Raw genomic sequence first — 24,352 nt, 5'->3', positions numbered from 1 at the left:
GAGTAGTAAAGAAACAACAAAACCTAAAGGATGTTGTTACAAATAACTATGCAAACAGGATAATTCTTGATCTTAAGAACTATACTGAGATTACTTTATATCTTTGCATTAGATTAGTTTTTAGGCACTTATCCCAGAGTTTATGAAAACAAAGGAAAAATTCAATTAGTCATCCTTGAGGTCCAAAAGGAAATGGGAAGAACAGCTGAAACATCTCTGTGTCCTTAATTAATGTTAACAGACTGTTAAACCCCATTTCCACAAAAGTATGATGTCATATATGCATGAAACCCAAGGAAGGCTTCTGAGCAAAGATGACAGTAACTCATTTGGCAACATTTGTACTGACCAGTAGTTAAAAATTGTATGACTATACATTTTTGCCAACACAAGAGTGAATCCTGAATATACCGGAAGAGAAGTGAGATATCTGTGTCCAAGTCTTCCAAAGTTGCACAGAGCTGTGGATGCCCCAAGGTGTTGATGTCTAGAAGTTCCTGCAATCAGAGAGAACTTTTTTATGCTGCAGCTAATAGGAACACCAAGGAACAAGTCCCTTATGAAATCTAGCATTCAGAACTGATTTACAGGTTCAGTGGATGAAATAAGCTATTTTGGCCTGTGGTCCACAGTTCAACTCAGATAATAAAAAGATAACTGTTGACTTCCGTGAATTTTTTACCAGAAAATACCCTCTAATGCATGGAAATACCTAGGCAGCGTCTTAAACTGAAGTCAACTAAGGACGGACATTTGCTTCTGCTGTCACCTTGTTCTTGTCATCTAGTTTTCCGGCAGTTTTTTAAGGGGATCAGGCACAAGAGGTAAAAGTCTGATAGTTTGACAGTTGAAAGGGAAGAGGTGTAAACCAAAAACGCGAAACCCCAGAATCTGCTGAAAATAATAGTTTTATAAACATCCTAAGGAGAACATTATTAAATAGATTTGACAGTTGTCGTTCCTGACCACAGGCCCATTTCCACAGAAGTATCTGAATATACAGTGTCTCAAATAAGGTTAAACTAATTACAGCTGCTGTTGTAAAAGAAAAGACAATATCACTGAAAGTGGACAGAAGAGCTTAGCATTGATTTTTGGGAACCATGTCCCTTCTTCATCATAGCCAAAGAAAGAATGGAGAGGGTACGTAGCTTAAGCGTTCAGAGTAAGGGGATATTAGAGACATTCAAACTAACCCATCTTGGTGGAATGAAATTCTTGGACCTTTTTTTCTGGTTCCTAAATGCTACAGATAACACAGTAACTAACACTTCTTCTGCATACAACATGAAGGCAATTATTTCCCCAGTCGTCTTTCCCTATATTCACTTTAATATCCAGGAATTCAAAGGGCAGATGTGATCTCATGGCACATTTTATGCTGCAAGCAGCACCTGGCTATGAGGTCTTTTGAAATGAAACTCTGTGAGATGCTGGCGATTATAAGGCCATATCAGATAAAAAAGACTGAGCTCCAGAGCAGCAGTAGAAAGTAAGCGCCGAACATGCCTCAGGCTGGTCTGGTGGATGACACCTCTCCTGAGTTGAATCCTTCAAAGGTGGTTGTGCTGTGAAACAAGTTTTGTGCACGCATCAAATGCATGACCTAAATGGGTTGTCAGCATGAGCCTCCCTGGGCAGGCAAAATGAGAAAAAGGTTTGATTTTTCCCTTCTTGATGTTTTCCAGGAGAGGCATGCCGCAGAGGTCCGTAGAAACAAGGAGCTCCAGGTGGAACTGTCTGGCTGAAAACAGCAATGGTGGATGTGACCCACCCCCACCATTAGTAAACTCCCCCTGCCTATATTATTATGGATCATGCGATATCAGTATGGGAAATGTATGACATGGTTTAAAAAAAAAAAAATCAAGAACTCAATAAAAAACTTTAAAAAAAAAAAAGAAACAAAAATAAAAACAAAATTGATGCGGTCTCTTTGCAGAATGATTTGCTTGATGTTTAAAAAACTTGGATCTTATTTTGTAAATACTTACATTTTTGTTAAAAAATACAATTATTGCATTATGCAAGTTATTTCATAATCTTACATGTCCTGTAACAGGCTTCTGATGTTGTCTATTTCCACTCGGTTGAATTTGCTGGATCTGTTCGTTTGAAGCACCTCATGTCTAATTCCATTCCCTGCGACTTTTCATTCCAACCCACCATGAGGTCAGTAGTAGTTCTATGGTGCTAGAGACCAGTCATTGCCTAATAACCTAGACTGCTTTGCCATCAATAAGCTTTCTTAAAACAGTGACTAGATCACAGGTATTGTGACTTTACATTCAGCTGTCCAAGACAAAAGGCTCTTAAAATGTTTTTTCAATTTATGCTGCGGGACTCTGTAGTGTGCTGTATAATTGAGGTTAAATCATCAGGTGGAGTATTTGTTGCTTCTGCTTTTTGAGGAAAGAGGCAACAAAAACATCTGTGCAACAGAATGAAAGCAAGTAGGATCAGTTTGAGACAAGTTTACGAGGCACATTGTAACCATCAAGCTATGGCAAATTCTGGATGATGCCAACAGCCATACAAATGCTAATTGTAAAGTGAGCTTAATTCACCACTTGAAAATTTATTGATGGAGCAACTAACTAATAGATAGCATCAAGTGGCTTTATCTGTAGGTGCCATGATCTATGATACTTATCTGATGCTACCACATTACATGCGTAATAGTACAAAAGGCTACTGAATATTTCACCTGGAACCCATGAGCCAGTTGTTACCTTTTTTTTTTTTTTTTGACACTGCTGACTTCCATTCATCATGACCTTTACTCTTCAGTGTTAGCAAACCCTACCTAGTGACCGACACCTAGGACTAAGAGGGCTGAAGCAGGAGGAATGACTAGACAGGGTGCTTGTGCCAAGTACAGTATCACCAAACCTAACACATCATCCCCAAAATAGCTGCAGTTTTGAAGTTGTCCCTACTCCCCAGGAGGTTGCTGCCTGCATATCCTACTCTTCATTAGTGCTATTTTCCTGTATGTCATTGTGAGCAAGCTGTGATTAATAAAGAATTGGGGTTCTGTGAACTGAAAAAGGGCTTGTCTCTTCTCTTGCTCCATTACTTCTCTGACATGTGCCCATGTAAGGGGAAAACCCAATGTAGTCATAAAAGCATGGAAATGAGACTTAAATTAGAGCTATTAATAAACCAAGCCTATTTCTCTGCCAAGACAGGACTAACCCCTGCTATGTGTTTTCCAGTGCTTGGGCTGGTTGTTTTTAAAGATTACTGTATAAACTGAGCCTATAAATGTGACCTCTAGCACTGAGTTTATTAAAAAGAACTACCTACACCACATGCACATGGACTCCTTAGTCCTGACTCAATACTGGGGGGAAAAATGGAATTGAGGGAAAGAAAAGTGAATAGCATAGCTCTGGGTACATACATCAATAGCTGCATCAATTATCTGAGTGCTAACACACTGGTTTTCAGGGTAGAAAGGATTCATTTACAGGATTTATTGAAAAACAAAATCACTAAGGTAGCTGCTGAGCTGCAGAGCTGAGAGGTAAAATTGAATCAGAGCACATTTTGAACTGGACAGGTGATCGAGAATTACATCTATGATTAGTTTTCTGATTTAAAGTCATGAAAGTGGCATCATTTACTTGCTCTTTCAGAGAGATGGACATAAAGTTCCAGATCTGCAACAGTCATTTTTTGATCCATGCAGACTATTTTATTTCAGAGCCAAATGATGTCCCACAGCCAAAAAGTAGCAGAAGTTGATCCAGGAGAAAGGCTGTGAGCTCAGCTCTCTGTGTGAGTGAGCTCCATAGCACAGAATGAAAGGAGTACTACAACTTGTTACAACAGCTGGGTTTTCTTGCCTAAATTACTTACCTCTCTGGTGAAATTACCAGACATAAACCTGGCAGAGAAGCCAGATAGCAGACTTTGAAGACTTGGTAACATTGAAGCTTTTGTCTTCCAGATTCGAAGTTTGTATATTGCTTTAAGCCCCAGTAAAAAACAACATTACTATGTTTCATTTTAAGATCCAGGATCTTAGTTTGAGGGCTTGTGGATTCTGCTTTCATTTCCCAATGGCAAGTCACTTACAGTTTTTCACAATGACAGTTTTCCCTGTCCATTGACTTAACAAGTTCTTGTAGTGCTTCAAGCCCTTTTCCCGTTGGTGCTGCTGTCTATGCTTGGTGAGAAAACAGGCCAAAGAGAAATCTCTGGTGCTGCATCCAAGTATGGCAGCCTGCCTCACATCCATGAGGCTCAACTCTCTTCCCCGCCCAAATGAGGGCATCCACATCCAAAGTGCCAGCTCGGATGGCCCCCAGCATGTGCTTATCCCAGCACAGACTTGGGATAAGGTACCCAAGGTACCGCAAAAGGTACCAAGGCTGCACCAGGGAAATGAGTGAAGAAGCAGACAGTACGAGTTCTGCTGACCTATTTCAGAGCCCATGCTCTGCTCTGCACACTTGGTTCTTTTAGCAGTTGTGGGTCTACAGTTCATTTTATTAAAGTATAGGTATGCTTTGAAAGCCTGTTTGCAAATACATTGCATATTTCACCTCTAATAACAAAAAGAAATATCTAGAGACGTGCAGCATGGCCATTTCCTTATTTCACTCCTGTTTCCTTACATTATTTCCTTATATTTTGCCTTCCTAGTTCCTCCCTGACTGTGCTAGCAAAAGTGTATTGTTGCCATGGGTTTCTTCATGTGGAGTTACAGATTAAGGATCTTGAAAAGTAATAAAATATTCAAAACATCAATTTTGAAAGTATTACCATTCTGATAAGATTGTTATTTTTTAATTCAATAGCTAAGAGCGTGCTCAGGAATTTTAGATAAAAAAATCAGGCCCCTTCTTTGATTAACCAAAGATTCTCAACTCCATGCCATGAGCTGTGAACAGACCAGACTGCCTGACACCTCCCACAGGACAGGAGGGAGCCTATAACGTTGGCATTGTACCACACAGATGTTCCCTCCTCTCACTGGGATATATGATGGCTCAGAAGCAGGGCAGAGCTGTGCAGCACTTCTAGAGAGGCACTTCTGGCCTGTGGCCTCTGCAGGTCCCAGGACTGCCCCTTCAGCGATGGGTGGGGCTCTGTTTGCTCTTGGTTAACTCATCAGTTGTGTCAAGGCTGCCACAAGGAGACTGCCGGAGTAATCAAACAAGAACAATTCAAACCTGTCACACTTCGCATGGTCCTACCAAAGCCACAAAATTTATGCTCAAACCAAGTCATAGAATCATAGAATCACTTAGGTTAGAAAAGACCTTTAAGATTTTAGAGTCCAACCATTAACCTGGCACTGTCTGGTCCACCACTAAACCATGTCCCTAAGTGCCACATCTCTATGTCTTTTAAGTACCTCCAGGGATGGTGACTCAACCACTTCCCTGGGCAGCCTGTTCCAATGCTTGACAACCCTGTTGGCGAAGAAATTTTTCCTAATATCCAATCGAAACCTCTCTTGGAGCAACTTGAGGCTATTTCTTCTTCTCCTGTCACTTGTCACTTGGGAAAAGAGACCAACCCCCACCTTGCTACAGCCTCCCAAATACTTCCAAAGTCCGGAGGCTTGGATTTCGTGTTTAAATCCATGATCAATCCATAACTTGACAACGATTCCCTTTTTTCCCCTTTGTTATCATTGAATGAATGGTTTTATTGAATGACTGGAACAAAATCCAAACCTTTCTATAACCAAATAATCTGTCTGTTCCTTCACTCCAGAGTCCTCAAACATGTCACTAATGTTCAGGAACATCCTACACACACACGGAGTTGTCTTCCTGCCTTCCATCCAGCAGCCCTGTCATCACTGTAGGAAAGAGTTTTACTCCCAACACCTTAAACTATACAGAGAAGAGATATTGCTTCTCTCTCATCTCCCAGAAGGAGAGAGACATGGGTTTAAAACTATATTTAGGGCAGCATGAACATTCTTCTCATCCAACTGTTGTCAGATCCCATCATATCTAACAAAACTCTCCCATCAGGTTTTGATGGAGAGAAGCAAGGATTGCACAGGAAGAGGCAGGCCCCACTTCCATTTTGCAGCACATGCCCCATTTTGAGAGTATTTCAGCAGTAGGAGGAGGAATCATTCATTCAGCAGAAGGGATATTGCCAAGGTGGCAGTGGGAGAATTTTAGGTAATGTTCCGCGTGCCTCACAGCTGGTGCTGCAGTGATGCTGGTGCAACACTGCCGTGCAGTGGTCAGTCTTAACAAGGGAGAGTATTTCTAAATACATCCGGGATTGCAAGGATTTCCTCTGAAGGATATCCATTCCATCTGCTGCACAGTTTACACTGGGTCTTTATATAAGGTAGATGGTGGCTTTGAAATCTAAAGCCTGAGTCCAGACATTTTCAGTTTTAGCTCCACTGTAACAGAAGTGGTATGACCAGAAAGGACTTATATTTTTGTGTGGAACAAGGAGAAGCCAAAATTAATAATTATTGCAACACCACCATCAGAAACACTCCTGAGTATGATATCTGCATTACTGAAACTTCAAACATGTCTAGAAAGCAACAGATAGTGCACAGTGGCCAACTCAGAAGAAAGACTGAGGACACGATAAAAGCAACATCAGAAGTATAGGAAAGAGCAGGAAAAGCTACATCCAAAACCATCAGCAGATCAGGGGCTAAAAAAAACATGAAACAACTCTCACATTTGAAAAGTAGTTTTCATCTCCCAGCGGAGGAGAGAGGATGGTCACCCTTGAAGCTTGAAGGTCTCCCTTGAAAAGCACTGAAATACTTCTCCACTCCCACCCCAATACTTAGAACTAGGGCACAAGACAGAGCTGACTAAAATCCAGCCTACAGTATATATGTAAATATTATCATAGCTCTGTGGTCAGCAGAAACCAGAGTATACTGTGGACTCCTATGGATTAGAGGATTCTCCAGGGTGCAGTAAAATGCTGGTGCTTCAGCCATTCATAACTTCAGTGCTATGCTGATGCTCTGATACCATCTGAGCTTTAAGTTTTCCTTTGGGGAAATTAACAGAGGTTCCTTTTCCTATTCAAAGACCATAAGAATTAATACAATTGATAATTTACTTCAGAAAACATTCACCCGCTTCAAGTCAATGTAATGCCATACTCCCTTTCTTTCAGGTGGCAGTAAATACCTGCTGGAAAATATCTTCCTGCTGAAACAGGTTGGCTTTGGTCAAATGGGTCCCAGAAAAGGAAGTTCCTGGGCAGCTCCTGAAGATGGAGACATGAAAGGCATTATCCCAGATACAGCCCAGACAAGTGTGATATAAGGAAACAGCCAAGCTGTGACTTAAATTTCTTTTAGCTATTATAGTTGCAACAGATTTTTAAACAAACTTTGAAAAATAAGTACACCATAGCAAAATATGTTTTCAAAGCATTAACTTTTAAAATACACCATTTTCCAAGAAATCTTTTAGATAATATTTTCCAAAGGTTCAGAAATTGAAAAAAAATCCCCATGTATAACTGCTCTTGACCAGAAGATGGCAAACTCTGATTATTTAGTAGGCAGCTACAGATGGTAAGTTTTATTTTTAAGAGCCTGTCAAGCTCTACAGTATCCTGAAATTCTGCTCCATGGAGACTGATGTTCTGTGTTTACCCTAAAATCTGGATTTGGGTTTATGTATAACATAAAAGATAGTACTTTTTAGTTGGGTGAAATTCTTTATTTTTGCTACATTTCCTTAAGAATACAGCACTAGGCAGCATTTAAAATAAGCTAAAGGATAATGTAGCCATATGAATAAAAGGTTAATATTACCTGTTCCACTAGTCTGGAGCTTAGGAGCTGATTCCTACTCCTAGTGAGTCTGAACCAGCTCTCCTGAGTGATGGATGGAAGCAGGAAATCCTCACTGCTTTTCAGATGGATTTCAAGCAGGTTGAAAAAGGTGATGTTCGCAGCAGAAGAAACCTGACTCAAAAGCTGGGACATCCCTTCCTGTACTGTTTTACACTTAGATGTCTGCAAATGATGAAAAAAATGGCAGAATGCAGCGGCATATGAACAACTCTCCATGAACAAAGAACTGGTGACCCAGATTGCAGGTTATTCCTGACATAGGTATTAGCTTGGAAACAGCACATCTTCTGCTTCCAGAGACAAGTTTGGAGGCAGCACAGCTGCTTGCTCAAAAAACACAGCCTGTGCCTGAATTAACAGTTTCTGTTAGACCTTGGATGTCCCCATGAAGGGCCAGCTCAGTTTTTCTTGGGCCATGCTCCTAAGACATGCTACCAATGCTGGAGGGAGCTGCAGAGAATCAGTGCCTGATTCACCCACTTGGTACATCACCTTGGATGCCTGTCCATGCAGCCATAGCCTGCAGCAAAGCTGTAGGGAAAGATAACTTCTGGAAAACACAAAGAAGGAGGAGGCTGACAGCTGCCACTGGGAGACAGCAGAAAATTGGCAGCAGCGGCCAGGCTGGGGGATGACAAGGGTGAAGTTGGTGGGTGCTACTTCTGCTCTGAGTGCCCTCCATCCCTGGGACCTTAGGAGGGTCCTGTCAAAAGATGATCTATGCATGGGTATCACGGTTTAACCCAACAGGCAGCCAAAACCCACACATGCTCACTTACTCCCTTCTACCATCGGGATGGGGGAGAGAACTGGGGAAAAAAAGGCAAAATTCACGGGTTGAGAAAAAGGTAGTTTAATAGGACAGAAATGAGAGGTGAAATAATAATAACAACAACAACAATAATAATAACAAAAAAATAGACTATACAAAAAAAGTGACTCAATTACCAGTGCCCAGACAGTTCCCAAGCAGCAGCATGCTCAATTTATATACTGAGCATGATGTCATACAGTGTGAAATATCTCTTTGGGCAGTTGAGTTTAGCTGTTCCAACTGTGTCCCATCCCAATTCTTTGTGCCTCCCAGCCTACTCCAAGTGGGGTGGTGTGAGAAGCTGAAAAGTCCTGGCCTTGGTGTAAGTACTGCTCAGCAACAACTAAAACATGAGTGTGTTGTCAACACTATTCTCACCCTAAATCCAAAACACAGTACAGCTACTGGGAAGAAAATTAACTCTATCCCAGCTGAAACTAGAAGAGTAGAGTCCCAGGGCATCCTGGGAGCTGCCCCCTGGGCCCATCCAAGATGCTTTCCAGCACTGACACTACCACAGGGGTGTGTGCCCTGTGCTCCCCAGCTCACAGCACATCATCAGTGTTGGGAATTATCTACTTGTCCTACGGACAACTGTTGGCTCCATATTAGAACTGACTGTAGAAATTATGCTTCTTATGTATTTTTCAGTGTCCTTTTACCCTCGTGTTTTATGTAATAATCAAGTGTTTAGACTAGTTTTAAAATTTTTTTTTTATAAAAGGACTCATAATGAGTTCTTGAAGGAAGGCAGGCACCTCTGTTCTCTCAGGTGTGTACCTCCATAGCTTTGATACAGCTCACCAGCAAACCAAGCTCAAAATTCCAACACTGAAATCAGAGAGATCTTTCTCACTGTTTCCCATTATTTTTATGGTTATCCAAAGTCTCCACATCAAAGCTGAAGACGGATTTTTTTCTTTCAAAGCGACGTAGTTGTGGTGGACTAGGAGACGGTTAAAAAAATAAAAAAGCCACCTCATATCATTTTTCCCTACCTAATCGTTTTACAAAGAAGTTGATAGCTTGGACATCTTCTTCCAGAGCTCTGGAATATGCAGACTTTACAGTACTGACAGGCTCACTTTCAGCCAGGGCAGGCTGCTGATGTGCCAAGCAGGGCTTGAGAGTCCCACATTCCTACCAGGCAGCCTGTTCGCAGCTGCGCTGTTTGGACACTGGGATTGTTTACTGAGACATGGGCTGTTTGCACCGACTGGCCTCCACAACCTCACATATTTAATGCTCACAGATGCAGCAAACAGTCCTGGCTGCATAAAATTCTCTGCATTGACTGAGTCACCTTGCAGCACATGTGCAAGGATGTATTCAAACAGCCGTGGCCCGTGCTTAGAGCCAGCTGGGCTCAGCCAGCTTGAAAACAAGGTTTCCCCAGCCAAGCTGTGAGTCCCAGGATGCTCCAGTGGAAGCACTTGGCTCCTGTAGCATGGCTACATGGGCTCCAGCTCACTGCTAGCACAGGTCACCCAGCTTACTGCTGTAGCCATGGAGCACTGTCCCAGATTAAATGGGAAATTGGAATGTTTTCCACATTTTAATATTGGAAAAAATTGGAAATATTGGAAAAAACTTTTTATTTCAACCAGTAAAATATAGGGAATGATTTTTCATCTTCCCTTGTTTTTCCTTTCTGAGAGAAGTTAAATTTTTTCTTAGTTTGAAGGAGAAAGGAAGGGGATCCATGCTTTCCCCTCTCCTGTAACACAGGGGGAGCACTATGCAGTCGTATACTATTTTACTTGTAATCTTCCATGGATTCTCCAGGCAAAGAGAGAAAGGAAAGAGTTTTCTAAATCGAAGATAATTGCTTCCCAGTGGAGTGAAACATAGATGTAGCCCGTCTCTCTCCTTTTTTTCCCATCACATTTCAGAGTATTCTCCAACAGACTTAAAGACAGGACAAAACCAAGAAATCAGCTCAGTATTCCAGCTTCCTTAGGAGCTCTGTCTGCATTAGATAAGACTCATGAATGTTACCATCTTAAGGGCTACTTCTGAGACGAAGCCTAAAGATGGACATAAATAAAGCAAGAGGCTTTAGGAAGACAAAATCAAGTAGGCATGTGAGTGATAATATGAATATACATGGTATTCGTGGCATTGCATGAGGTAGCTGCTACACATCAACTGGGGTAACCATGTCAGTAACTGCAGATATTGCATTAAATTTAAGTATGAAGACCAAATCCACAATTATATTACAAATATGGCACTTTCAATAGCAAGGGTAGCAATCAGCCTGCTGCTGGAGAAATTATTATTTACTTCTCTTCACAGGTGTTGGATATGATATGCCACTAATGTGGTACAATCTGCCAAGCATCAACAACTCCATATGGAATCATAAAATTATTTTCACATGATTATCAAGGGCTGGCCAGATAGGTATGTGGTTCTGGTGAAAACATACTTATGAAAATATGACTATGAAAATATGAGTCAGCAGTGCCCTGGCAGCCAGGAGGGACAACTGTGTCCAGGGGGGCATCAGGCAAAGCATCGCTAGCAGGTAGAGGGAGAGGATTGTCCTGCTCTGCTCTGCACTGGTGCGGCCTCACCTGGAATATTGTGGCAGTTTTGGGCACCGCAATATAAGAAAGATATTAAGCTATTGGAGAGTGTCCAAAGGAGGGCAATGAAGATGGTGAAAGGCCTCAAGAGGAAGCCGTATGAGGAGCAGATGAGGTCACTTCAGCCTCGAGGAGTCTGAGAGGAGACCTCATTGCAGTCTACAACTGCCTCGTGAGGGGAAGAGGGGCAGGCACTGATCTCTTCTCTGTTGTAACCAGTGACAGGACCCAAGGGAATGGCTTGAAGTTATGTCAGGGTAGGTTTAGGTTGGGTATTAGTTTTTCACCCAGAGGGTGGCTGGGCACTGGAACAGGCTCCCCAGGGAAGTGGTCACAGCACCAAGCCTGACAGAGTTCAAGGAGCATTTGGACAATCCTCTCAGGCACATGGTGTGACTCTTGGGGATGGTCTTGAGCAGGGCCAGGAGTTGAACTCTATGATCCTTGTGGGTCCCTTTCAGCTTGGCATATTCTGTGATTCTGTGAAAATATCCTCCATTCAGGCAAATACTTGTCCATCAGTAACAGATTTTAAGCTGCCTTTGGAAAGTTGCTGGAAGCACAGACAGCGTTCCTCTAAATGTTATTAAATTCAAGGCAACTCAAAGCAGAAATTAAAGTTTCTCTAATTTTGTCTTCTCAATCACACTTTAGATGACTCACATTCTACCTACCTTAGTTAAGTGGGCCTCTCTCATGACCCAAGTTCCCCAGACAACAAGGGCCCTGAGTGCCCTTAAAAGCTACTCATCCTCTGAATAAGCCTGTGTATGGCACTGGGCTTCATTTGTTACAGCAGTCATAAGAGAATGTGAATCCATGAACTTCTAAAGTGCTATTGAACATTTTAGGAAGGACAGTTCCCCCTCACTACACACTGATTAATATTTTCAGGCAAAAAAAGGTCTCAGAAGATATAGTGAGAAAAATATGTAAAGGAGAAGGCAGACAGTTTCTAAAATATGTTTTGGCTTACTCCAGATTACATATTTTGTCTATAATGACATAAAATAACAGAAGTCCAGAAAAACTGTTTCATGGCAAATGCAGATCATTCTTTGGGATTTGGAAGAGGGGATAAAGTAACATAGATAGCAAGGTAGCACGTCATTTTGGGTGTTTGGACCTCATCAATTCATGTGCACTTCTTGAAACAATGCAGTATTTGCCCTACAGAAACCTGTTTAAGTCACACACAAGGAATTGCACAGAATCCTGTATTTGTCAAACTGAAGTGTTCTACTTTGTAAAGAACTGACTTTGCCTCTCAAAACCAGATGAGGATCTGCAAAACTACTTGAGGATAAGTTTCTTTCCCTTTCTTTCCCATTAATCACAAGCTGATTTACTTAATTTATTTAAACCAGGACCACTTCCATGAATTCTTAAAAGAAAATGGATTACAGAGGAGGCTTAGACTGGGCATTGGGAAGTACTTTTTCACTAAGAGGGTGGTCAAACACTGAAAAAGACTTCCTAGAGACGTGGTCAATGCTCCAAGTCTGTCAGTGTTTAAGAGGCATTTGGATAATGTCCTTAAACATATTTTAACTTTTGGTCAGCCCTGAGTGATCAGGATGAGATGACCACTGTAGATCCCTTTCAAATGGCATTGTCTATTCCATTCTCTTTGATGCTATGATATACTATGCTGAAATGACTGTGGCATTCTGAACATATATAGAACTCTTTAACTGGACATCCCTAGTAATTGCTGCAAATTTTTTGTATTACATTAGCATTTAGTTGGTTCTGATCATTCATGTTTTCATCCCTGAGAAAATATGGAATGAATTTTTGATGTTGAAACATTATCTCAGGTTTTATTATTCTAAAGAAAAATGGATGGTGATATAACATCCTCAAAGTAAAATCTTTTCAGTTACAGATTTAAATCTTTGCATTTTGATCACACTTAAAAAGCCGCAAAGTTTAAAATTATCCGTAAACTTCACAGAAAAAAGACAAAATAACACTTAAGATGTGTGGTTGTTCACTGGATCTTTGCATGGCTAATAAGGGATCTGACATGAATATTCACTAATAAAAACAGAAATTTGTTCCATAGTGTCAGTAAATATTGAATCAGGCACCAAATAGATTATTCAAAATCTCATAGTTGAAAAGGTGAGTCACTGCAAAAAAAGAAACATTTAGAGTCACTTAAGTAAACAAGAAAAGACACACACCATGACCCTTCAGACAATATCATCCTTTTATCCAGATATCATGACATAATTTCCCCTAAAATGGGAAGTGTATCGCTTTTGATCTGGAACTATGGCAGTCATTCTTTTATTCATCACATGTATCCAAACGGCACCAGTATCTGACTGCAAACAGAAAAAAAAAGTAGTATAAGTAAATGAAATACTGTCCTTGGCTGCCTACAAAGACAGAAGAATTGATCTGGTTAAGTACCTATGACTTCATGTGTGATTCAGCTCAGGAGCTGCATCTCCCCATTCTCTGACATGGATGAATTTTCTAGGTGAGCTACCTTCTTCCTACCTTCCTGCTTACCAGGACAAGCTCTCGTGAGTTTATCAATTCTTGTTGTGCTATTAATGGCCATCAGAATATTAGGGGGCATACAAACAATAGCAGACTCTACATCTCAATAAAGTACCTAAGCACTGGCATGTACTAAGACCAAGTCCTTGTGTGCTGGACGCGGGCAGCACTGATCTCATGTTGACAGCAAAAAAAAATGCATGGAGGAGTTTCCCTGCTTTACCATAACTCCCAGGCACAAACCAACCTATCCCCAAAGTCAGAAGGCAGGCTACAGTCCTGCACATGCTATGCAATTCTTCCCTCATGTTAAGTGCTAAACCTAAAGTCAAGGGCAAGCTGTATAGGTTGTAGTTAAGCATCTGTGAAGATAATGACAAAGATTACTTCCATTTATTTTAACACCCACCACACCCCCCCCCCAAAGAGGAGTTTCTTTATCAGCCCCTTTGGAGAAAGATGTAAATAATAGAACATTTATGCTCACTTGATTTAATGATATGTATTTTTGTGCGTGCTCCCCATGGTCCATCATCCAGAACATTTAAGGGAACTAAAAGAAACTGCTAGGAGTAGGAAAGCTCAATAGTGATCCCATGTCCTTTAGGATTATTTAGGATTCTGGCAGAATATTCCAACTGAGCAAAGCACCACGTAGGAGCCAGATGAGGGAAGAATCTTTTTCATCCTAGCGTTAAAAGATGACTAACCTTTGAGCAAATCCACAGATAGTTGTTATGTACCAGAGCAGGCATAAAGTAAAGACAATAAAAAATGATGCCTGGTGATGACAGCTAAAACCAGAATCCTAAAACATCTATCTGCTGAGCAGAGCCAAGCAAAGCATCAGCTTGTGCCTCTGATCACAGGCCACCAAAAAAGAGTTGCAGCATTCCTTGGCACATTCAGGAGATCCCATGGCTATTTTTGAAAACTACCAGGTGGTGGCCAGCCAATACATTCTGCAGATGGGCAGATGATCACATCTTGTTGCCAAAAAGCTTTAAGAGATTTACTCTCTTAAAGAGGTCCACAGTAATTCTAAGGTCTCTCCAGGCAGCAGCATCTCAGCACAGGGTGAGCTGAGAAAAAGCATCCAGCAGGTGATTGGGCACATCAGCTCACTCCTCAAAAGATAAAGGAGAACTCAAGGTGCTCTGGCAACAAATTCTGGGGACACCTCAAAGTTACCTATATGCCCAGAGGAGGCATTGTGTCAAGGCCATGAAGGTGCCTTTGTTACGGATGAAGTCTTTCTTGGCACAGACATACTGTTTTGCTGTGCATCTCAGGCAACCAGTGCAAATACAAATCAGTTCAAATTTGAGGAGTGCTTTGTGGAGAGCTGAAGCCCCTTTGAGTAACACTCTTTTGTCAGTGAAAAAATAAATTGTGTGGATCTTATGCCAACTGAGTGTCCCTTTTTAGCATTTTCAAGCACAATGTCACATAGGAGGATGCCAGAGAAGTAGTGGGAAGACAAAAGAAACTGCAAGCCAGGATCTCGCAAATCTCCAGTGGAAATGGTTTTCATGTCAAATGATATGTGTCAAACATGAGTCACTGCTGCCACTTATCCCTGCCCAGAGGAGGGAAATGCATACTCTGTGGTCAAGGCAGAGTGGGACAAGATGATAGATATTATATATTTTGACTCCAGTGCAAATGCGCTGTTAGGGTTTAATAAAGGCGTCTCTCTATAATGCACATCACATTTGCATAGCACCCAATGAAGGACTGGAACCTCAGCCTTCCAGCCAACACGAGTTTACCAACATTTCAGTGACAGAAAGCAATACTCTTGGAAAGCTCTCCTGAACCGCTGCCCACATTTGGTAGCTGTGGTGACTAATAGAAAGCTGTTGTTTTTAAAACAGCATTGGAACAAAAAAACTGTAGTTCTGCTTCATTTTCCTCCCTGATTTTAGGCCAAGAAAAGTTTAGGTTGGGGTGTTATTAGTCAGACATGAAAAAGATGATACACCTCTGAAAGTGTGTACACGTAAGACATGTCTTTTCATTTTGAGATTGTGGTCTTATATAAAGGGGGCTGCTTAAACTAAGAGGAAAGTGGACCAATCCTCAGCCATTGTAATTTTGTGATCAAAGCTCCACCAGCTCACAAATGCCAGCAATCTGGCCTGTTGTCTGCCTTTCAACCCCACTTAGCTGTCTGTGAGGTTTGCCTTCAGTGTACCCAAGTTTAGTGTACTTCAGTAACTCAGTCAACAGAGGGAAGCAGATGGCAAACATTCCCTCCCAGAAGCCTGGGCTTATTTTTCTCGGATCCCATTCCCTCCCAGAAGCCTGGGCATTTTAGCGATATGAGAGGCATTAGTGATGCAAACCCTCTGGACAGCACTGCTGTGCTTTGCCATCAGGTTTCCTCTCTCATCAAGGCATCACTGCCTCTTAAAAGTCAAAGTGAGCTGGTTTGGCCAGTGGTGTACATGGTTTGAATCATATCTCACTTCTTCAACAATTTGTCCAGAAAAAAAAAGCATCTGTTATGAAAAAAATTGTTAACACTGATCCTTACCTGCTCATCTGGATGCCACAGGGGTCTGTATGTTGTTAAGGTCACACTGTGTCATCCCTTGCATGTGATGCACAGACTGGGTTCTCTCTGAGATTATAGGAGCAAGTTCAGGGGCCAGAAGGGAGGATTTGCAGTAATGCCTGCAACTGCTGTTTGTTTTTAGGTGTGCTTGTCAGTGAGCCTGCAAGACTCTGACAGTTCAGTGTGCCTGACACATTTCACTATTTTCTCATTTTTTAATAACACTTAATTCAAACTTATTAATAGTGACTATTTCACCAGAGCATAAACACAATGTCTCATCCGGAATAGGTATTTGCAGTACTGTAATGCTGTTGCTCCATAGAGATGCTAGTGCAACTCCAGAGCAGAAAATTTTCTGACACTAGATTATTTACTGTAAGGGATCTCTCAGTGTTCAGTGGCACTGAATTCATTATTTTGTTGTTTTGATCATGTCATACTTGGTCCCACAGGTCCCAGGAAGAAACAGCAATCTCAGACTTCAACAGTGATCTCATCCCTCTGAAGACAGCAAGGTGAAACTTAATTATTACTCACGTTGCCATGTCTCTGTACAGGTTTTTTTGTTTGTTTCATTTTTTTAAGGAAATTCTCTTTCCCTTGTGCCATAAATGTCAGAATTGAGCCCCAATGGAGTTGCTGGCCTCAGAGGGAGAAGAAGGAAAACTCAGGGGAGTCAGTCCGCTGTGCCCCAACCTGCAGAAAGCCACAGAGATGTCAGGATACAATACATACTATAAAGTTCTTTGCTGGAACAAAAGCACTCTCATTGCACTCTCATTCTCTTTTAAAACAACAGAGTTGTAAAAGTTATTTCTATAGACGTCTATTTTCTCTCTCTCGTAAAATTGTATGAAAGTGTTTCCCAAAAAGATCCAATGGCTATTGTTCAGCCAACACCCCCGCCCCAAACGGCGCTCCTTCACTCCCATGGGCCACACCACTGAATACAGCAATCAGTCTACTGCCTCACAGCCTTCCTCCTCTGTCTTGTGAAAGCCAGAACATAAACCAAAATTGTTCCAGAGACACTAATCTGTGTTTTCTGTACACTCCCCAAGAAGAGACACAACTGACATATTTTTGTATGTCCTCCAGAAAAGAGTTTTCCCACCCACTCTAAGGAGATTTAGTCTTACAAAGGATTGCTAAACAAGTCTCCTATCCAAATTGCCTTTTTTTTCCCGATACCTTCATGTGACGACCGCTTGTCCAAGGTTATAAGGACTCCTTCTTGATTTCTTGAATATGTCCCTGCCATCACTCCAACGTACAGATTGGCCATTTGAAACAACTGAGCCATGCATAGGCACAAATGCTTTGCTGAAGCATCTAGTTGTTTGTTAGTGCTACACATTTGTCATTGTTCCTGTTATCAGGCAGCAGAACAAGAGACGCAACAGAAGGGAAACAAGCAATTAGTCAGGGGAAAAATAAACTATGATACTGCTTGTGCCCAGGGAAGACTTTAGGAGCACAGCTGTGTCTGCAGAAATTCAGGACCTGAGCCACCTGGTGCAGAAAGAGTGATGTTTTTTTGCCAGCTTCTCATCCAGGTAATTACATCCATTTCATGAACAAAGGTAACTTCAGTCAGAATAAAGGTTCAGCCCAACTGATGGCCATCCTACCTCTTGTGTCTGAGTAACTGATACATCACACAGGGTTGGTAATCATTTCTGGCAAATGAGGAGGATTGAGGGGAGTATCATCTCCTTTCACACATAGGCCTTTCCTCAACCCTAACTCTTTCCGCAGTCCAAACCAGTTTCCTTTCATGCCTTTAACTCCTCCCAAAGCTGCACTCTAACTGCCAGTTTTCACCTCCTAGACATTTTTGTCACTGCAGATTTTCTACTCAGATCCCAGCTTGCACCTCCCCATGTCTCCACCATGATCCAGTGCCACAATGGCAATCTGTGCCACCTCAGCAGAACCTTCAGCTGTGCATCCCCCATGATCACACAGAGCTCCTCAAATGGATATTTTTCTCCCCTTAAGCCCTCTCTTCTCTAGGTCTGGTCTACATGAAGGTAACCTACGTGTGTTACCAATTATCCCTGCTCATTGGAGGGGTCTGAATAGCAAATCCAAGACCTTCAGCCCTACTGATGAACCATACACATGATGATTTGAGTCATCAAAAGTGAAGTCATGTCTTCAAATAATTTATTTAATACCTAGTACATTATACACAAAAGACTGTGTTAAAAATACAGTGTTTAGTTCTGAAGTCAAACATGCAAAAACACATCTAAGGGAAGTATTAATTTTGCCTACAAAACCTGTTTCATTCCAACCACTGGCTGGATTTCCTTTCATCAGGGAGTAGTGAAGGGGTCTAGTTGTTGCTGAAACAGCTGAATGTGTTAGGAGACTTTAGAGTGGAAAATACAATCTTAGGATTAAGGGTAATGTGGGAACTGGACTCTTTTTTTTTTTTTTTTTGCTTCCATTTGCTTAAGTGCTGTAGGAGACTAGAAGAAAGCTTCCTAAATGTTCTCTGTGCTTCTTATTGCCTGAAACTCTGACATGGAAACTAGTTCAAACTGATGTGAAAGAGTATTCACCGTCTGCGGCTTCCAGAAAATCAAGAGCATCTGTGCTTTGAATCCAGAACTGCTGCAGAAGTCCTGAAGGAAAAAAAACAACCCAGTTTCAAACACCTCATCCCAGCAGTTCGACTATTTGATTTCCAACTTTCTGAGTCCCAACTCTTTACCCAGAGCACAGTGCTATATCTCTGCAGTACACTGCAAATATAACTTAACTTTGAGGGAGCAAATGTAGTAGTGCTGAGACTGAAAAACCCTGAGGATAGGGAGAGGAAGCTTATTAATAAAAACCTCCTCTGTGGAGTTAGACTTCAACAAAAAAGGGGTCTCAACTTTTCCCCTGTGTCCTACCCACTCCCCTGGAATACAGTTCATTCTGCAACTTCTGTGATCTTGGAACAAAGTCAGGCTAAATGCTGGGTAGAAGTTTGGCATACAAATTTATCTTCATCATCTCTTCCTGTCCCACAGGATTAAGAGCAGTGTTGCAACAGTACAAGTGAGTGAGGAGCAGAAACTGTCACTAAAAATTAAATCTAAGGTGGCACTAGCCCTTGGCAAAGTCTTCTCTAGCCTTTTTCAGTCAGTCAGACGTACTCATTAAGGGAACGCTTTTTGGGACGTGTCAAATACAATCTCATAAAAATCTCCTTTCTGATGGGAGTTTTAGGTTATAAAAGTTAATGCAATGCAGATAGCTAAGTTGAACAGGCTGTTTCCCAATAGACTCTGGTATAAAAAATATTGCATTATATAAAGTTTGAATCACAGCTTTCTCAGCAACTGTTTGGTACAGACCAGATTTCTATCTCATGAAAGGCAATGAAAATAATATGGAGGGAAGGCTGCACTTCCTAGGAGAAGACATAGCAATAAGAAGAGATTTTGAACCTTTTTTTTTCCATTAGAATGTATACATCCAAAATAAAAGCTAAAGAATAATTTCATCATTTATTGCTCCCTCTTTATTTAAAAAATGCATAAAGTCAGACTGTCTGGCTAGAACATTATGAGGATATTGATGCAGTTAAAAAAAAAGAAAAAGGATCTTTCTACCCGGAAACCTGATGTGTCACTCCTTCAGCTTTGTCCCTGGGGGCAGACCATGGGAATTCCCAGTCATGGGCCACTGTGGCTCTCAGCCAGCCCTGCCATTGAGGATGTGCTTTCAGGCTGGGATGTTGCTGTGCTGCAGGGGCAGAAAATGAGCCTTCAGTCTGTTTACTGGCATGATGAGATTGGGTCTGTGGGTGCTGTGTAAAGAGTCCCACAAACCTCTGTCAGCACCATGAAGAAGCAGCGAGCCTTCTTACCTGCCAGAGAGGAGGGAAAAATTAGACAGACTTTGCCTGAAACAACAACGCAAAGACTTTTAGAGCCCCATAACATGTTTTGATTTAGCTTCTTTCACTGAGTATCGGACTCATTCAGGGCTCTCAGAGCTTCATGGCTGGTTGGGTCAGAGGGGTACATGGGATTTCAACCCTCTCCTTTGAAACAGGCACAGATTTAACAGGTGAGGGAATGACAACCATTTAGCTTTACATCTACAATCACACCCCTCAGTGTACTTGGTTGATTTGGTGCCCCAAATCTCAGGACACAGCTATGGCTACATAGTAGTTCAGCCCCTGGCTTCAGGTAGGAACTGCACCTGCCCGTTGCTCAGCCCATACTGGTTTATGTGGTGGGAATGGTCTGTGCAGCTGGAACTGAGGTGCTGGTGGCCAGATCTTGGAAACATATTGGAAGAGTTTGTCTTCAAAGAGCTCCTCTTTCTGTTTGCACGGCATTTACAGCACACTACTGACTAATGCACCTTACCCCTGCCCATGTCAACCTAATGGATATTTGGTTTTGGCCCACAGGTAATGTGCACCATTCACATCTCCACCTATTCCAGCTCTTAACAGGGTAAAGTTTAATCATTCTTATTCCTGGTGCTATTTTGGGGGCAAATAAGAGTCATTCTGTCATTGCGTGCTCCAGAAAACATGAAAGTCTCTAAGGAGCCCAGGCTTCCTGTTACCAATGCCTTAAACTTTGCCCCACCTTTGGGAAGCACAGGCAGCTAGTGGAAGAATGTCATCCACTCTAACAATTGATTTTCTTATGTACAATAACGTCAGACCTTTTAAATAAAAGGCTGACCCGTCTCCTTCTAAAATAATTCATCTGTTTTATGGAGTGTTGTTCTGATTATATACAATTCCCACAAGAAGGGAAGTACCTTTAAAATAAGGACTATTCAGTACTAGTACAGGATTTCCTCTTGTTGTTGATAATTTCCTCTTAACAGAAGATGCAATGAATCCCAGAGAAATTCAAAGGGGCAATCTACAGACAGTTAGGCATCTACATTATACAGGGAACATTGTTCAATCACATTGATGTTTTCCTGATAAAGTAAAAAACAGATATACCTGCTGTGCAGCATGTAAAATAGTTCCTACAGCACACACTTCAGTTCCCTTTGCTACATTTTTAATGACTGTCCAATCCCACAAACTTTCACATAGCCATCACTGAACAGCAACAGATGACAATTTTTCTCATTTCATCCTTTGCTATTTAAATCCAGCCTCTGAAATAGCCTCCACTGTTAAAGAAGTCAGCCTTGGTGACAATAAGAAGAGGTATGATCAAGTCATTATCAGCACTATCTACAGCAGATATATAATATAATAAACAAGTTAACAGCTCTGTGCTCTCTCTACCAGATATCCCTTATCTGGTGGATAAGGAGGCAGAGCTATTTTTCCACTACTAGTCAGAATGTGCACCTGCCCTACTCATGCAATGGTGAAGGACCTCATATACCTATGTAGATGGTTAAGCCATGCCCAGAAACACCATACCAATATCCAGGAGCTAAGTGGTTGTACTAGCAGCAAGGTGGTAACTGCTGATGAAGGCTGAGAGATTTGTGGAAGAGGCTACCAGTCATTAGGTGCTCTTCTCAGTTATCCCGATGTCTCAAATTCTCTGTCAAGTTGGGTCAAGCCCCCTCTCATGCTTTAATTCCTTGACCTCCTTACCCTTACTTGACCAGATTGTACAAATGCAATCAGTAAACCATGCTGTGATGCGTTTTTATAGCCGATAAGTCCATCTAGCCCTGCTTTCTCCCTAGCCAGTGAGTTGACCCATCAAATTCAGTTAAGACGTTCACACACATCTGTTTCAGCACTTTACTGGTTTTAAACTATTTGCCTTGCTGTTTGTATGTTGCTCATCTGTTTCTGGCTTACTGAGCAAAATTATGAATACCAAGTATTACCTTCCCTTCTCTGAATCCTCTGCATACTGGCATGCAGCTTATTTTTTCATCTGATGTCAGGTATTTCCATATCTTTGCCACAAGCAATTGCAAACAATGCATCTCTTCATTCATCTGTTCAGTTTTCCTCTGATCGTGCAGATCAGCCTGCCTTCCTTCTCCTGCCATTCTGTCCCAGAGCTGTTTCACCAGCTACTTCCAACATCCTATTTTCTGTGAAAGCAGTGCAAAACAAACAAATGCTGTTTAACCTGTTACTAATGTCTGTGCTTAGATTTTACAACCTACCTTGGAGTAAAGCCACCTGGAAAGCTCCAAGAAGCCTTTTCAAAGCAGAGAGAAAAGTGTGATCTGCAGAGGCCCCCCAGTGCTGAGGCTGCCCCAACAAGCAGTAGTGCAGAAGATGTGTAAAATGGTTGCAGCTACTCCCCCCTTCCTCTCCTGAAGCAAGTGGCCTGGTAAAATGCTCTGAAAAGGTCTGAGCAACGTAATGTGGTTAAGGGCTTTATAAGCGGGGCAGAATGCCCCCAGTGCTCAGCTGTCTTGAGCACTTAGATAAGCTCCTCCTGCATTATACAGCTGTGTTACATGATTTATTGAAGAAAAAAAAAAAAAGAAAAAAACAGCTGGAAGAAAACCTCTGTCTATGAAGTTTGCTGTAAAGACTTGGGCAGACTGCACATAGCATGGGTTAGAGCAAGGCAACTTGGTCCACTCCTTCAAGCTGCATGAATAATCAGTAGAATTTGCTAGCGAAAAAATTACGTGGAACTAGCTGGAATAAGAGAGAACATATAATACCCAAGCACTTCCTTAATAAAAGCTTTCAGCAAACAAACCCTTCAGACTACTAAAAGACACCTTCAAGTATCTGTATCTTACTAGGTATGGGCATTTTAACATTTATTACCACAGTCAAGCTACTATATTGCAAGCATGAGTCAATGCTCACATATTCTGGCTCCAGAAGAAAGGGACTTTTCTAATTTTTATTTATAAGCTGGGCAAGTGGAGAGAGAGGCACTCAGTTGTAGGCAAAGCACACACAGACCCTACGAGGCCAGGTACACCGGTTAATATGTGGACATATTGGTGCCTTAACGTACTGAGTCACAAGTACCACAACCGATCTCTGCAACCTTTCATGTAAGGCCTCAGGAAAGGGCTTTGTAAATAATTTTTGTTGCCTTCCAGCACAAAGCCCGTGACCTCTACATTACTCACTAGAGACTTCCAGCTCCATGTAGAGTGCATTACAATTTAAACTGGGAGTTTCTGGCAAGAAACATTTGTCCATATGCACACAATATAAAACAGGAAGAAGGATTTCAGTTTCTCTCTGCTCACTTGGGCTTATTTGTTGCAGGAAAAAAAAAATAACCTGGCAGTCTTCCCACCACTATGCAATAGTCTAGGAAGGCTCCTGTCACCTGGGGAATTACATGCTGATGTGTGAGTGAAGAGAGCAATAGCCAGGATTCATGGGGTTTTCAGCATGATCCTAATAAACTCTGTCATGCTACTAGTGTAAAGACAGGAGCACTGAACAGAAAGCATCTTAAGAACTACTGACAGCTTCTTTCCAAAAGCTAAAAAAATGTCACTTTCATCAGCTATTCCTTTATGTCAAAGCACAGAACAGATTTCTAGAGGTTTGTATCTGGTTTTGTGCAGTATTTACCAGCCTTTTAACTTTATTCTGCACTTAAATCCAGACTCCTTGATAAAGGAAGATAATATTAGCTTAAATGAAACACCACATCATCTTACATCCCACACAGAGCTTTAGCCTGAGGATTTCCGGATGGACATATTTCATCCAAAGCAATTGAAAGTAGTTGGGGGGTCATGGGATACATTCCCTTTCTTCTCCGGCATCCCTCTGGTTAAGCTTGTGCTCCTCAGTTGCTCCTTTGCAATAGGGTAAACAAGTAAATGTTTTGGGCTCAGAAGATATCTGTTCCTTACAGAAGCAAGTTTATTTTGCCTTTCTCAGTTTGTCTTCAGAAATCTAGCATCCTACAGGAAAGAAAAAATAGCAGAACATCTCAGAACTGTAGTTTTTGAGAAAAAAAACAGCATTTATCATTAATATAGAATATTTCCAACTACCACTGTCTCCGAGGAAAGGAGACAAAGCACTGCCATGCCTGTTTCACAGCTGGCAAAACAGATACGCATTAAATGATTGTCAAGCCACATGTACGAAG

The 24,352-nt window shown here is 41.6% G+C and overlaps 1 protein-coding gene across 3 annotated transcripts in view; it reads left to right on the top strand.

Annotated features, from left to right (window-relative positions):
* Positions 1 to 1,931, top strand: part of STMN2 (stathmin 2) — a 285,259-nt gene extending 283,328 nt beyond the window's left edge. For all 3 annotated transcript variants that reach the window (XM_039385306.1, XM_039385305.1, XM_039385307.1), the window contains one exon: positions 1,689 to 1,931. In XM_039385306.1, the coding sequence (XP_039241240.1) occupies positions 1,689 to 1,748 (60 nt within the window). In that variant the 3' untranslated portion in view covers positions 1,749 to 1,931. The remainder of the gene's footprint in view (positions 1 to 1,688) is intronic.
* Positions 1,932 to 24,352: the final 22,421 nt, after the last annotated feature.

This window comes from Pipra filicauda, unplaced genomic scaffold, assembly GCF_003945595.2.
Source record: "Pipra filicauda isolate LSUMZ 115617 unplaced genomic scaffold, ASM394559v2 scaffold400_size1120237_pilon, whole genome shotgun sequence".
NCBI classification, from domain to species: domain Eukaryota; kingdom Metazoa; phylum Chordata; class Aves; order Passeriformes; family Pipridae; genus Pipra; species Pipra filicauda.
The sequence above is the reverse complement of the archived record's forward strand: the minus strand, read 5'-3'. Positions and strand labels throughout refer to the sequence as shown.